This window comes from Pygoscelis adeliae, unplaced genomic scaffold (assembly GCF_000699105.1).
Source record: "Pygoscelis adeliae isolate BGI_AS28 unplaced genomic scaffold, ASM69910v1 Scaffold446, whole genome shotgun sequence".
NCBI classification, from domain to species: domain Eukaryota; kingdom Metazoa; phylum Chordata; class Aves; order Sphenisciformes; family Spheniscidae; genus Pygoscelis; species Pygoscelis adeliae.
The window spans coordinates 114,640-128,609 of NW_008824992.1; the positions used below are offsets into that span (position 1 = coordinate 114,640).

At 40.2% G+C, this 13,970-nt stretch overlaps 1 protein-coding gene across 1 annotated transcript in view; it reads right to left on the reverse strand.

Moving 5' to 3' along the window:
• Window positions 1-6,158: 6,158 nt before the first annotated feature.
• Window positions 6,159-13,970, reverse strand: part of ZSWIM6 (zinc finger, SWIM-type containing 6) — a 53,740-nt gene continuing 45,928 nt past the window's right edge. The window contains 2 exon segments of the mRNA XM_009326148.1: window positions 6,159-8,762; window positions 11,109-11,190. Of these exon segments, the coding sequence (XP_009324423.1) occupies window positions 7,900-8,762; window positions 11,109-11,190 (945 nt within the window). The 3' untranslated portion in view covers window positions 6,159-7,899.

Below are 13,970 nucleotides of genomic sequence, written 5' to 3' on the forward strand. Positions count from 1 at the left end.
TAAACTAGCATTTTCACACTAGGTTAAGTAGTCAGTGGCATTTTAGTGCATCCAATTAGATCTCACCCACACACCCCCAAACTAAACAGACCATCTGGGTACTAAACAACAAGCAACTAGAAGACCAAATCATCCTGCCTGGTTTGTCTGGACTTTTCTAGGCATGGAGAACTTGTGCCTTGGCAGTGTATATGCTTAATGATGCGCTCCAAACTCATTGGTAATTACTGTTTTCCTGACTTGATTCTTTCTGATGAAAGACCAAATGTTGGAAAATCTTTGCCTTTTACAAAAAAATTGCTTCTTGCTAGCTTCTGGCTTTTATGGCCTGCATTTCCTGTGTAAGAAAGTCAATATGCTCACAAAATGAATGACATCAAACTCCGAATAGCATTGTATCACTTCCTTATGAGCCATGGCCACTTCTTCCTCAACTGAAAACTACATATATAGTCCCTAATTGTCTCTGAGAGGCAGGCGCTGACCAGTGAAAGGCTCCAGGTTTCCAAAGAAAATCAAATCAAACCTGGCCAAACTCTATTTGCTACATTATGATAATACAGCCCAGCATAAGGAACGTAGTATAACACTGTATACACCTCGCAAGTGGTGAAATGGAAAAAGAATTGCTGAGGTATGAAAAAAGTCCTGGATCATTCCAGATGGAGAGTACAGTGACAGCTGGGAAAATGCAGGCTGTGAAACCGACGTCATTGTGCTAGTGCAATAGTTAATCATTCTCATATGGAATAACATTCCCTTGGAAGACTGAGAGGTTCAGGGCAGCCTCCCTCTAGTACAGTCTCCCTCTATGATCACCTCTCCGTAAGGCAACGCTGAAGTTTCTTTTTCAGTATTTAGGTATTATCTCACACTAAGATTTCCCAACATGCCTATTAGGCTTCTCAGTTGCCCATTATATGATTTAGACATAGTATATGAAAGACCTCCTAAACAACTAAGTAGCAACCAAGCACTACTGCTTACAACAGACTATCAAAAGTCTTGTAGCGCTTAGTGTTTTTAATTTAGACCCCGGATTCTTGAGAACTGTTGGAGAAGCTCAGCTTTCAAAACCGAAAGTCCCCAGACCTCGCAGCAGACAGGTGTGGAGACAGCCACCCCAAGGATGTAAAAATTGCAGTGTGCTGGAGAACAAAGTATGTGTTGGGTCAGACATTTGTGTTGACACAGAGGGGTGGTGGAACAAAGATCCTGCGTAACCCGGCAGTCTTCCTGTGGTTACTGCTGCATCCACACCATACCTGGAAATCAGCCATCAGGTGGTTAGAGAAAAAAAGGCTTTTAAACTCAGGAAACAAAACACCTTCTAAAAATACCTGCTTACCCTCTCCCCCACCAAAACCAGCCGGAGAGGGGTGATGGTTGTCACAGGGCTGTCAGTAAAAACTGCCTTTCACAGCTCTGTCTTCACGGTGAGGCAGGCAGAGCATGACTGTGAAGAAATTCCTCTTTGAGTACATTTGTTCCTCTCAGCAACAAGTTAGCAGGACAATCATGTCTTCCACTTTGGTGGTTATTATGGGATATTTTTAGTTACCATACTGATCTACTAAACATGTTTAAAGTGTCAATTAGAGGCACAAAAGAAATTATGTTTTCTTCAGAAACCATAATTTCCACTCACTTAAGTGAACAACTGCTGTTAAGCATTATACAAGTAGGATCTTGCTGGGAAAGCTTTTCATGCCATTTTCCCTGTTGCAACTTTAGCCTCCTGAATTGCTTGGTTGTGCTGCTAAGGGTTGTTTAACATGTAGGCAAGATGGCCCAAGCAAGGCCAACCTTTGTCCCAGACCCCTCGTTTTCAGAGGGGACAGAGGGCTTCAGTGATACCATTTGTAACGCATCTGATAAGAGATGAGCTGCAGTCTGCCTGACTCTCTTCCCTGCGCGTCGGAAAAGCTAGGCGATAAAGCATTACAAATAGTCATTGTGCTGTTTAATGAGATTCAGGTCATCTGGAATCGGAGGCCACAAACCCCAAGTGATTTTTCCTGCCCACTGACCAGGCAGAATTTGGCACTACTTCTCTCACCACTGTTGTTCCTATAACTAACAGGCTTCCCAAAACTGTCTGCCAAGATTAGCCTTGATGTAATTCCAGCAACTTCACCAGAAGAATATTTAGCTCTGTCCTTAATCACCCTCATCCATTTTTCGACTTTCCAGAATCTTTCTATGAAGAGTGATTTGCCTTTGATTCCTGGGACGCCAAACCAAGACTCCTCTGTGGTTGAACAAGCAATTCCAAGGTCAGAGTGGTGGAAAGGCAGATAGTGTCGGTTCTGCGTGCCACCTGTGGCTGCTGTCTTAGGTCTCAGCTCACCGGCCCATACAGTAAGTGTAACTGAACAGCTCACCCTTCTCATTCACTGCTCCACAGATACTTCCAACACCATGGACCATAGTTACCAAGCAATAGCTCCATTGCTCGTTTTACATCAGACAACAAGCACATCGTCTTCCAGGTAAGCATTTTTTCAAATACAAAGCTCTTGAAATTACATATACAAAAAGACAAAGGCTAAAGAGGAAGAAGAGGAAAGTTAGAAGAATGAAATGCACTTGGTACAAAACTTGGCAAAAGACTACACACTGGCTGGCTCCTGGGGCAGTTCATTATTGTGGTACTTTCTAGTCATAATCACTCTCTGCAACAAGAGCTATAGAAATCTGTCAAAGCTAGTTTTAGAAATAACTTAGGCTTTGTAGCCAATACATGTTAATAGAAATCTTTCATCCTATGACCTTGCAGATAGCTGCAAATATAGTAGCTGACATAATTTTCGTTTTAAGGCAGGTTCTTTTTCTCAGAGTGTACAACACTACTTTTACTAACTTTAGGGATACTGATACTACCTGTAAGGATGTATTACAAACATTTCAGATGACAGCTAGGTGCTACTTGATGCTGACAGCCCAGGGTGTTAGCGGAGGTAAGACTCTTGTCTTCCCATGTGCAGTATGGAGTTGCTAGGAGGCAAATCCTAGCAACCTCTTCTCTCAAGTAAAGCTATCCCTGACACTTTGTTGTCTCTCCAATTAAAAATCTTACAAAGCTTTTCATCTCATACTCAGTGTAGTTTGTAACATGCTGTAATACCCCTAAATTTCTACTACCCATTGCATTATCACAAGGCAAGGGCTGGACATAACGCTTCATGATTTGTGCTCCTCGCTTCCCCACTTATCCTTGCAAAAAGTATACTTCCAAGGGGACAAGCACTTAAAAGGAATTAAAGATGTTTGTCTATGAACACTTTATCTCTAGCCAGAACTGCAGAGCAAGAAAAAGTACCTGAGGGTATCATACTTCCCAATTCTGAAAAAGTATCAGCTATATTGCTATTTTTCCAAATTATATCCTGCATTAAAAGTAGATGCATTACCAGGACTTTTGTTTTTAAAGCAGAAATGGAAGGCTGGATGATTTTTCAGTAAAAATCTGTACCTTAATCAAGTTGAAGGCATCTCAGTGAAATAAATTTACTTCTAGTGCAAATCCACTCTATAGAACTAGAAATCTAAATTGGGACAACCCAAAGCAAAACGTACCCTCCATGTAAGCAGCACCCCAGTTTTGATGCACTTATGTTACTTATACCCACTTATATGAAAAATTTAATTGCTAATAGACAAACCTGAAAGAAAATTGTAGCTCTAACTGATTTGACAGAACACTAAAGCATTATTGAAAAGTGACTTTCACAGAGACTTTTGAAAGCTTGCAGCAGGAAACTTTGTATGGATATACAAAGAAAATGACAGAATATGGGTTTTCTACGGAAGAGAAATTTACTCATGTAAAACCCTCAGAATATCTTCTACCCTTAAAAATATTAGGAAGCCAATTTTACTTTTTGATAGTAAAAAAAAAAAAAAAAAGTCCTCCAAAATTTCATCTGTACTGCAAGAACTGTCGATTGGTCATCCAAAGCACTGATTGCACCTATTAACAGATGCATGGTCTTGAAAGAGCTCCATCTGTTCTACTAGACAACCACGGTGAAATGCAGTCCCAGTCTTCTTGTTGCAGCTCTAGCCTCAGAATATTACCTGCAAATTCTCTCAATCTAATAAATTCCTTGTCATGTACATGCAATCCAGATTTAGCTCCACTGCCACAGCATTAAAAACAAAAGATTTTGAGAATAAGAGGGAAGTGGTCTTGGATTTCAGTTGCACCTTAAACTGAATCTCCCATATATGTCTGTCTGTCTCTTTTTCACGCTGAAAAGTTGTACCGTTTTCTCTAATGGAAAAACTGGATGTGGAAATGAAGTAAGTGCTGAAACACTAAAAATCTAAATGAAGGTAATGTAATTTGGGTAAGAAAAATCTCTCTAGCTTCTGTTCTGGCACAGTCAATAAAGGAAATCTGAAAACAAACTTATCAGCAAAAGTCAGTTTCACTCAACTCACCAAAAGAATGAAGAATGAAGATTCAATGGTAGCCTATGATACAGAAAAATCATGCTCAGTTCCCTTTACTACTGAACAGCAATCCTGGATTTAAAGTTATTTAAAGGACTGTTGAAAAGCACTCCAACACTTGGAGACAATGATAGCAGTGTTCAGTCATAGATCTCAAATATATGGCACGGAACAGAAGATAAGGAATTTGAGACCTTGTATTTTGACTAGGCTTCCTTATGCGTCAGAATTAATTGCAATATGTAGTTTTAGAAATTATTGCAATATTTGATCGGTTTTCACCAAAAGAGCCCTCAGGCTTTTTTTTGTGGAATCCCATTCCTGGATTCTTCCTACCTCCGCAAAACAAGAGCAGTACATATCTAGACAAGTTTGCTAGAGAGATTGGCCAAGCCTCTGTTGGTCCTTGAGAGCTTTTAACATGGTGTGAACTGCACTGTGCAGCACCACTGCTGACAGAAGAGATTTTACTCAGTAATGAAAACAAGCCAAATAAACTGCCATCAGTTCTGAAAGAAGAATAAGCCATTGTGCTCATCAAAAGCAGGTGGCAACCATCAGGACTGCATTTAATACTAAAGCCTGGTCTTCAAATAGGCTTCAGTTTTGCATCTACATAATCCACAATATCCTTAATACTGAATTATTTCTAAGAGGCAAAAAAAACCCTAAAGCACACAAACCCTATTACAGAATGGAGTATCCCTCTTGTTCCTTACTGTCTGTAGCAGAAAATTCATCTAGGACAAAGTAACAAAGCAAAAACGTAATGAGGATTCAATAGTTGGAAGGGATAGAAGTCGCAGAAGCTACAGAAGGTTAGTACTATTAGGTCAGGACAACTCAGCTGTTAGCAAGGCTTGGTAAAGACTCATATTTCGCATGACAAGTTGTACAAAGATTCAGACCTTTTCCTCCTTGATCTTCCAGGGACATAAGCCTCATTGTCAGAATTCAGGGGTACACTGGCATCTCTTGCTTGCTGCACGCTAATTCTCTTTTCAGCTGAAGATGCTAAAAAAAAAAAGAAGTGAAGGTGTTCAGATCATGTAGTCAAGTATGACATCGTGTAACATTCCTAAGACGATAAAGATGTTGGTAAATGAGAAAGATCCTCTTCAATTTTCAATCATGCCATATCCCATTCTTCACTGAGGGCTGGAAAACTCACACAACTCCTACAGAGCAAGGGCTCCAAAAAAGCAGAAGTGTTGGCTGTCAGCTGGTAAGCAAGAACTCCATGCCGGGTGGAGTGAGCTACATGGCTCAAAATACACAAAATACTTCAGAAAAGCCAATCCGAGAACAACAAGAACTGTCCTTGTATATATTCGCAGCATATCTCAACTCTCATGGTCATCCAAGTAATCCACTGCATGTGAACATACATACCCTCAACACACTCTACCATCCTACCAGGGCAGTATGTCAAGGCTTACTGTTCATTGTATAGACCACATACCTTCAGTCGCAGGCAGCATTTGGTCCCTCCTCTGATGCACCAGGTCATCTTCCACCAGCAACTGTGAACACTGCCATCCCTCAGCAGATTTTTGAGGAACAAAACATTTCTTTCCTGGGCTTGGTGGTCATATAGCTTACTACCATAACACACCAAAGTTGCAAGCTGCGCATTTAAGATCTATGAACTATCTGTACACAATTCAACTACAGTAACAGACACCATAAAGGAGGCAGAATCAACTTTCAAAAAACTAATTTTAATCAAAACAAAAAAATTGTTGATCATTAACAAGTTTATAAAACAGTGATTTAGTTACATAAATAAATTGATATCAGTGTATCAAATCTTAATTACTTTCAACTTCATGAGCATGTTTACATGGGTGATGAAATACAACCTTTTTACCTATTATAATAAATAAAATGGAGAGCATGAAATAGTTTTTCTAAACAAAAATACCTACAAACATACCTCTAGCATGTTCTCTAATGAAGGGAACAAGAGACACTGGACAACTTTTGCACCAAAACATAAAAACTGCTTTAAAAAGCACAAGGATACAGAACCATCAGCTAAAGTAAAGACACTATACTGTAACCAAAGTTGGTATTTAATAATATAATGAACAGTTTGGTAGTTAGATCTCCAGTTTGGTTATTTTAAAGCATTAAGACAAGGCAAGATAGAAGGCTGCTTTTGTTTGAGTAATTCTAGAGAAAATAAAATATATTAAAAAAACAAACCGAAAAGTAGAACAGTCATACCTACACAACTTTCTGTCCTGCACAAAGTCAAAATACCTATGCAGAATATATATATATAATATATATATATGTTATTTGTGCACAAAGGTTAGCTTATTATTAGCTCACTGCAAAGGCGTAATGTATCATGTCAATCATTTTGGAAAACATTTTGCGTTTTGTGTCAAAAAGGATATTTCTTTAAGTCTTCTAGGCTAGGAGGCACAAACCCCAATTCTGGCATACTGTATTCTTAATGCTAAGGCTTGCTGCTCTGGCTGTGTATTTTTTGTTGTCCCTCTTTACTATAGTGCCTGTTACAAGCATGTGTGTATGTGTGTATACAGATATATGTATACACAGGTTGTATAAATATATATATATAAAATTTCCCCAATAGGTATCAGTCCAACCATGCAATCCAAAAGGTGGCTCTGCATAGATGCCCAGCATATAGTTCACCACCTGAGCCAACCCTGAAGCAAGGCGCACTTTAGTCCTTCTGATAGGTTTTCTTTTTTGTTTAAAACCAAGCTACTGCAGCTTCAAGTATTTTGCATTACATAGATTTTTTTTATAAATTAGTTAATGTTATATTTTTCAATATTCAGACATATACTATAATATATATACAGTACAATAAATGCTCTCATTCTTTTTTTAATTTTTTTGATAAATCCCTGAGAATGTATGTTGACAGTCGCTAAGTTTCCACATGCACAAGCATTGTGTGCCATGCTTCTGGATGAACAGCACTGCAAAGCCACGTGGTCAGCCTTTTAACTATTAGTATTTCATTTGTTGGTTTGTTTAAATATGCTGAAATGTAAGGATGAGTTACAAAGGAGTAAAGCTGAATCCATTCGAGGTACTTATCACAGGATGGAGGTGTTTTGTTTGGTTTTTAAAGCCATTGCAATATATGTTTGTTTTTGAGGCTGTGAACGTATACAGAAAGAACAGGAGAGCGATGTGGGCTTTTGCCACTTGACAACATATACTCAGTGTAAACCAAACCTTTTTTAACCTCTCTCATACAAAACAGAAAAAAGGAAAAAAAAATTAAACACACAAACTTTCACAACATGACAGTTTAGTTTGCAAACTCAATATAACTATACACATATAATACCGGTGTGGCTCTGTTTAAGTTAAAAAGGATACAAAGGCAGGCTCAAGTAAAAACAAACCACCCCTCCCACCCCCCAATCCCCCCCCATTCACACGTTTTTGTCAACCAAACCGCTCACGAACCAGCATCATCAGTTTCTTTTTGCCTTTGTAGATTTGCTTTAGGTTGTCAATAAACTGTGTAAACTGGATGTGACCATCATGAGCCATTAAGAAGGTCTCTCGGGCCTTGCTGAGGAACTCTATAAACTCACTATAGTGTCGTGGGCTGATGTGAGTGAGACGTGAATGAGTTGTATTAATGTAGGCTCCGATCGTGGCATCCAAGAGTTGCCGTAAAGGGGCTTTGTCCAGTGACATGAGCTTACCAGAGTTCCTCCTTCCATGAAGTCCCACCATGCCAGGAGTGGTCAAAGTACACCTACGCAAAATGTCTGACAGTACTGTTGCACATTTGACACTTTTGACCACCAGAGGTATTATAGCTGCTAGCTCATTTTTCCCAAGGGAGTGGCTGAGCGCACATGCCCACAGAACGTCATTAATGGCAGGGTGTGTGTCCTGATTGTAACTCAGGTTGAGATGTGTCATGGCCAAAGTGGCCAGCTTGTAGGCCCGCATGGGGTAACCACGGTGCTCCATGTATCGTGCTATAGTAAAAAGCTGTGAGTAGCTCATGCCGGTTGTAGCAGCATCTAGAACGATTTGGTAAGCGGTCTCAAAAGCTATGTGATCCTTTTCACATAAGGTCAGTGCAGAGAGGGCACAGTTTTGAGGATCCTTCATGGCACACTGTAGAGCAAGCGTCCTAGCACTGCTGGCCAACTTCTCCTGCTGATGGCAGTCCAGATGCAGACGGACAATGGTGCTGTTGGACATCACTGTTGTAGCAACAATACTAGTGGCTTCTGTTGGAGTGAAAAGTGTAAACCAGTTTTGCATGATACTATCCAGTGCATAAACACCTGGGGAGAGAAAGAAAGGATTAGCCACAACTGATAAAACCTAGCAGATACAGATGTTCAGCAAGAGATTACATTTCCAGCAAAGTCTAAGAGGTTGCCAGTTCATCCAAGGGGATGTGCTTCAGCAAGAAGGGCTAAACCAGATAGCATGGCTGGAAAAGGACATGAAAAAAAGGCTACTCTGTAGCAATCACCGAAATGCAGAGAATAACAAAAAAAGCCTGCAAGATAAGCTTTAATCTCCTGGTGTGACAACTGAACTGTTTTATTCTTATTTAAGACAATTTGGATAACAAGTTCTGGCTCTTTTGGTCTCATCACATCACTCAAAAGCAGCCCTCACACTGAACACTTTTAAAAAGCAATTTTAACTTCTTTTCTCACTGTACATCTCAAGGCACGGCACATGCACAAAAGAATATGAAAGTATGCTAAATGGCTTTCTTAATAGAACACCATGGCACATCTTAACAGAACACACTAAAGCACACCTTAAAAAAAAAGAAAATATCCTAACCCCCACCTCCTCACAACAGGCTTTTCAGATACATCTTGTATCAAGTTCATATGCATCTGAACATCAAGACCCTTATAAGGGAAATACTCTGAGCAATACGAACTACTGGATATTATCTGAAATAGGTGTTTTCCTTAGTATCACTTTATTCCTGGCGTGTGTGTGTGTGTGTTTGGCAGGGGGAGGAACAGGGAAACAGGGACTAATGGGTTCCATAAATTGAACCTTATAGCCAACTAGAGTGCCTTATTATTGCTAGAGGCAGTTTACACACATCTGTTAGCCCACCTAAACCACACCCAGAGGTCCTCATTTTCTCTGTAGGACTCCGATGCTTTCCATGCACCCCTTCACTCATGTGCAACAATTCAGCATAGCCAGAGAATACCCGGTCTTCATTTAAATAAACAGATTCCTTGCTTTACCAACCTGATTAAGTCTCAAGAGTACTTTGCATGACATTATAGGTTCTTTATGGGATACTTCTATTAGAATATGTAAACTAATTTAAAGCAGTATTAAAACCAGCATTTTATTTGCCGATATGCAACTGCACAAAATAATACCCAGGCACTAATATCTGTAAGATAGTCTCAGCAATAATTATCTTAGCACAGATATAAAAGCAGTAAAACAAGAGCATGGCATGAAAATTTGCAGACACAACCCACTTTCTGGCTGAGGGCATACAAAGGCAAGCTGTATTTTCCCATGCTACTGAAAACATTAATTTCCCAATTAAGCATAAAGCAAAGAATAAACTAATCCAGAGAACAAGCAGCAGCAATCCTGTGAAATTCTGAAACTCAAGAAGCATCTATGCCATACAATCCAACTCGGATGTATGAAAAAGGAATAATACATTAGTGAAACATGCTTTCCAGAAATACCTTTAGTGACAATTAAAACTGCTCCCTTATCATAAGTACCTATATTGTCCCCACTAACACAGCTACTGATTTTTTTTTTTTTTACAGCTGCACAGTTTTTAATGCACTCATCTTCACTTTCAGATTCTGTATCCTCATCTTGCAGACGATAAACTGGAATACAGAAGCTAAGGGACACCTCATCAATACACATAGGAAATCTATGGCAAAGCCCAGAAATGAACAGAACATCCTGCTGAGTGCACTGTTCTCCCACTGTTGTCCTCTAAGTATAAGCCTGGTTCTGCTCCCACCTTATTTTCACCTTACATGGTTAACGATAGGTGCATTGGTATTTGGTTTGCTTTCCAGTGCAGATGAGAGGCCTGTACAAAGACATAGCCACATAACAAAGATGCATTACACTCTAAGCTTGGATTTACCCAGGGGCTTATAAAACCCTAATAGTGAGAACTCCTTCGTGAGATCTGGTCTGCCACACAGTATCAGGCATCCTCAGCATTTCGTTCACCTGATTTCTAGTTCTGCCTCCCACAGCTGTCCAGATAGCTGTCTCACCTGCCTTTCAGAGCTTCACCTGGCCTTTCAGAGCAAGTAAAGTTATAGCACAGTGCAACAGCCCATAACCATGAGGCTTTTCTCTACGGCAGCCTCAAACCCAAACCCATCATGGAGGGGACAAGGGGAAATCTGGGGTATTTCCCATAAGTTATGCACACCCCCACCTTGGGGGGGAAAGAAGTCACACTGCATTACTCAACTATTGTCTCACTTGGTCTGTGCCTAAAAAAAAAAACCACTCATCATTGCCACAATGTCTTCTCAACAAAGGAATTTTATAGATGAACAGAAAGTGGGAGACATTGGCAGAACCTGGTGTTGACAAGCAGGATCAAGCCCTCTAAGATTAGCTGATAAGAGAAACATCTCAGAACATACCTACTTCTGTTGCGCATGTTACCAACCACCTCACCATTTCCCGCCGTCGCCAATTCAGAGTTGACAGCGTCATCCGCATCACCTATTAAAACAACACAAACAAAATACAAATTAATCCTATTGCAAACCAAGGCAATATACCAACAATTAGGGATTTTAAGTTACTCAAGAACACTAGCGTTCAAAACAGCAGCCTCTTGCCCTCTCCACTCTGTTACCTCTTTTTTAGCTGATATGTCAAAAGATTTGGAAGGTATTGCTCAGCTATCTTAGAATAGCATGCAGAGACTAATTCCACAACTGCAGATCCTTCAGAGCTAGATGAGAGAGACTGTTTTATCCGTGGGGAAGGAAAAAAACCCACCCCACAAAAAAGCCCCCCCCAAACAACAAAAAAAGCCCAATCAATTACCAGTTATTCATATTAAATTATAACATGTCTCCTCCCTCTATGCACAGTGGTCTTTAAAGTGGAAACATGTCAACTCTTGTTAGGCAAACTAGCCCCTTTAATTTTTCCCTCATCTGCATTTCTTTTCATTGACTTCAACAATACAGACAGGAGTTAGTGTACTGTGATTTGACTGCCTGCTTATTCTGCAAAGATATATATACAATTCCAGATATATCCAGGTATTATTAAAAAGTCCACAGCGATGATTCCTCTCTCTGAACAAGGAGTCCCTGCAAAGAAGTTCCATCATAAAACCATTAAATCCTAGAAAAAGGACTTTAAGATTTGATTGTAGTGCCCGTATTTTACATCACTTGCGGTTATTGCCTATGTTGTTTCTCAAAACATGGGCAACGATGTTTATTCAGTAAAACAAGTACTGCATGAAAATTGCATGTAAAGCTTGCTGCAGCTACCTGGACAGACCCCACAGATATTTAGATGAAGAAAGCAAGTAGTTTTCCCTTTACAATATCAGTGATCATACCATGGTATTGCTATTTTGTAGCAATTAAATAAAGAACATAATAGGTCAATCACAGAGCTTTCAGCGATGTTCTTTACATATTAAATTCAACAAATGAACTCACAAAACAGCTTGGAGTCAGCAGCATTTGTAAGAGGGTTCTCAACCCATATCGCCTCCCAATCCTAAAGTGACTTCAAAGTGGCATGTAGCCCTCTGCCATATTTGTTACTCCTGCTACCTCCTTTAGTCCTATGCAGTAGACAGGATAATTAAGAATATGGAAAGATTGCTGAGGAGCACAAATGCACAGATGATCTTTAAGAAGTCTGGTTATAAGCAACCATGAGCGGTTCCAAGCTGGCCTCCAAACATTCCCACCTTGAGACCCTGGTGACTGGTTGTACCTCACCCGAAGTTACAGGATAAGGCCAGCTTTGTTGGCGTCAGACACTGTGGTATCATTTTAACTAAACAGTAATCTAAGTGCTAGATTGGAGAATAGCATTTTGAAAGAAAGCAAACTGATCTGTAAGGACCAACCCAACACATTTTAAAACATGAAAATATGGCTAAGGTAAAATCATGGAACCAGCCTTTGCTTCAAGTCTTTCTGGAAGAAAAACAGGCAGCGCCAAGTCAAAATGCTTTGGAGTGCAGTTACCTGTCCCATTCTGTCCATCAAAGGGAAGGAGTCTAGGTGACTTCCTGTATTGACGCACACACAAATTGAAGGCTAACACCCTTCCAATATCCATGATGAATTTTCAGCTTCCCCCAAGCAGAGTGAATCCAAGAGAAAATACAGGGTTATGGAGTGAATTCTGCTACTGGTGCGGGAGGGAAGGAGGTAAGAAAACCCAGAACGGTGTGAATGACAACTTCTCTGAAAGTCTTCTCTGATGACTTCCCTCACTGTGGTGGTCTGTAAAAGGATCAGTAGTCACAAGAGCCTTCAGCATGTGTAGTGGGCATAATAATAGTTCCAGTGTAGACAGTCCTAACTCGAGAGCAAAACACAATACCATATCTAGTTCCTTGACATGGAAAAGTTTCTTGACGAACTATTCTGGAATTAGGTTCCTTTTGTTTGATTAAACTGACAAGCTGAGAGCAGCAAGAGAGGGGCCCTCTACTGATAATAAAAAACCCAAGGATTTAAAATAAAGCATGTATTGATGTCCTGACCAAGGAGGGGCTGAAGTTAGTTTATACTGTAGCACATGTAGCCAAAGAACTACTGCATTTCTGCTCAATACATTCTTAAGCTACCTCTTCCTAAAAGGGAGTTCCATATCTGTCCAAGATCTATCCAAGATCTGTGCTATCAATTGAAGAGCTCTTCTCAACAAGTCAGGAAGTCTGAAAATGAAAAGAGGCCCCTGGGAATTACATAGCTTATATGAAAGCCAAGCTCTCTTCCACACAGAATAACCTTGACTTTGTCTTGGTGGATCTTTGTAAGAATTTCTTATAGAAAAACAGAAGATCTCACCACCCATAGGAGATACAAGAAATGGCCAACCAACCATTAGCTCCCGCACCAGCGCGAAACCTCTTCATCATGCATGTTGGAAGGAGGTTTATTTATTTATTTATTCATTCATTCATTCACAGGTTTGGGGGGAAAGGACACCACTTGCCAAACACACACTGAGTGATGTGGAATACACATTGAAGGAATTGTCTGAGAAGGCATGGATCAGGTTAGGAAAGCTAAAGCCCTGATAGAACTAGATCTGGCCAGGGACATCAAGGGCAACGAGAAAAGATTCTATGGGTACGTTGGGAATAAAAGGAAGACGAGGGAAAATGTGGGCCTTTTCCGGAATGAAACGGGAGACCTGGTTACCCAGGACATGGAGAAGGCGGAGGTACTCAGTGACTTTTTTGCCTCAGTCTTCACCAGCAAGTGCTCAAGCCTCACTGCCCAAGCCGCAGA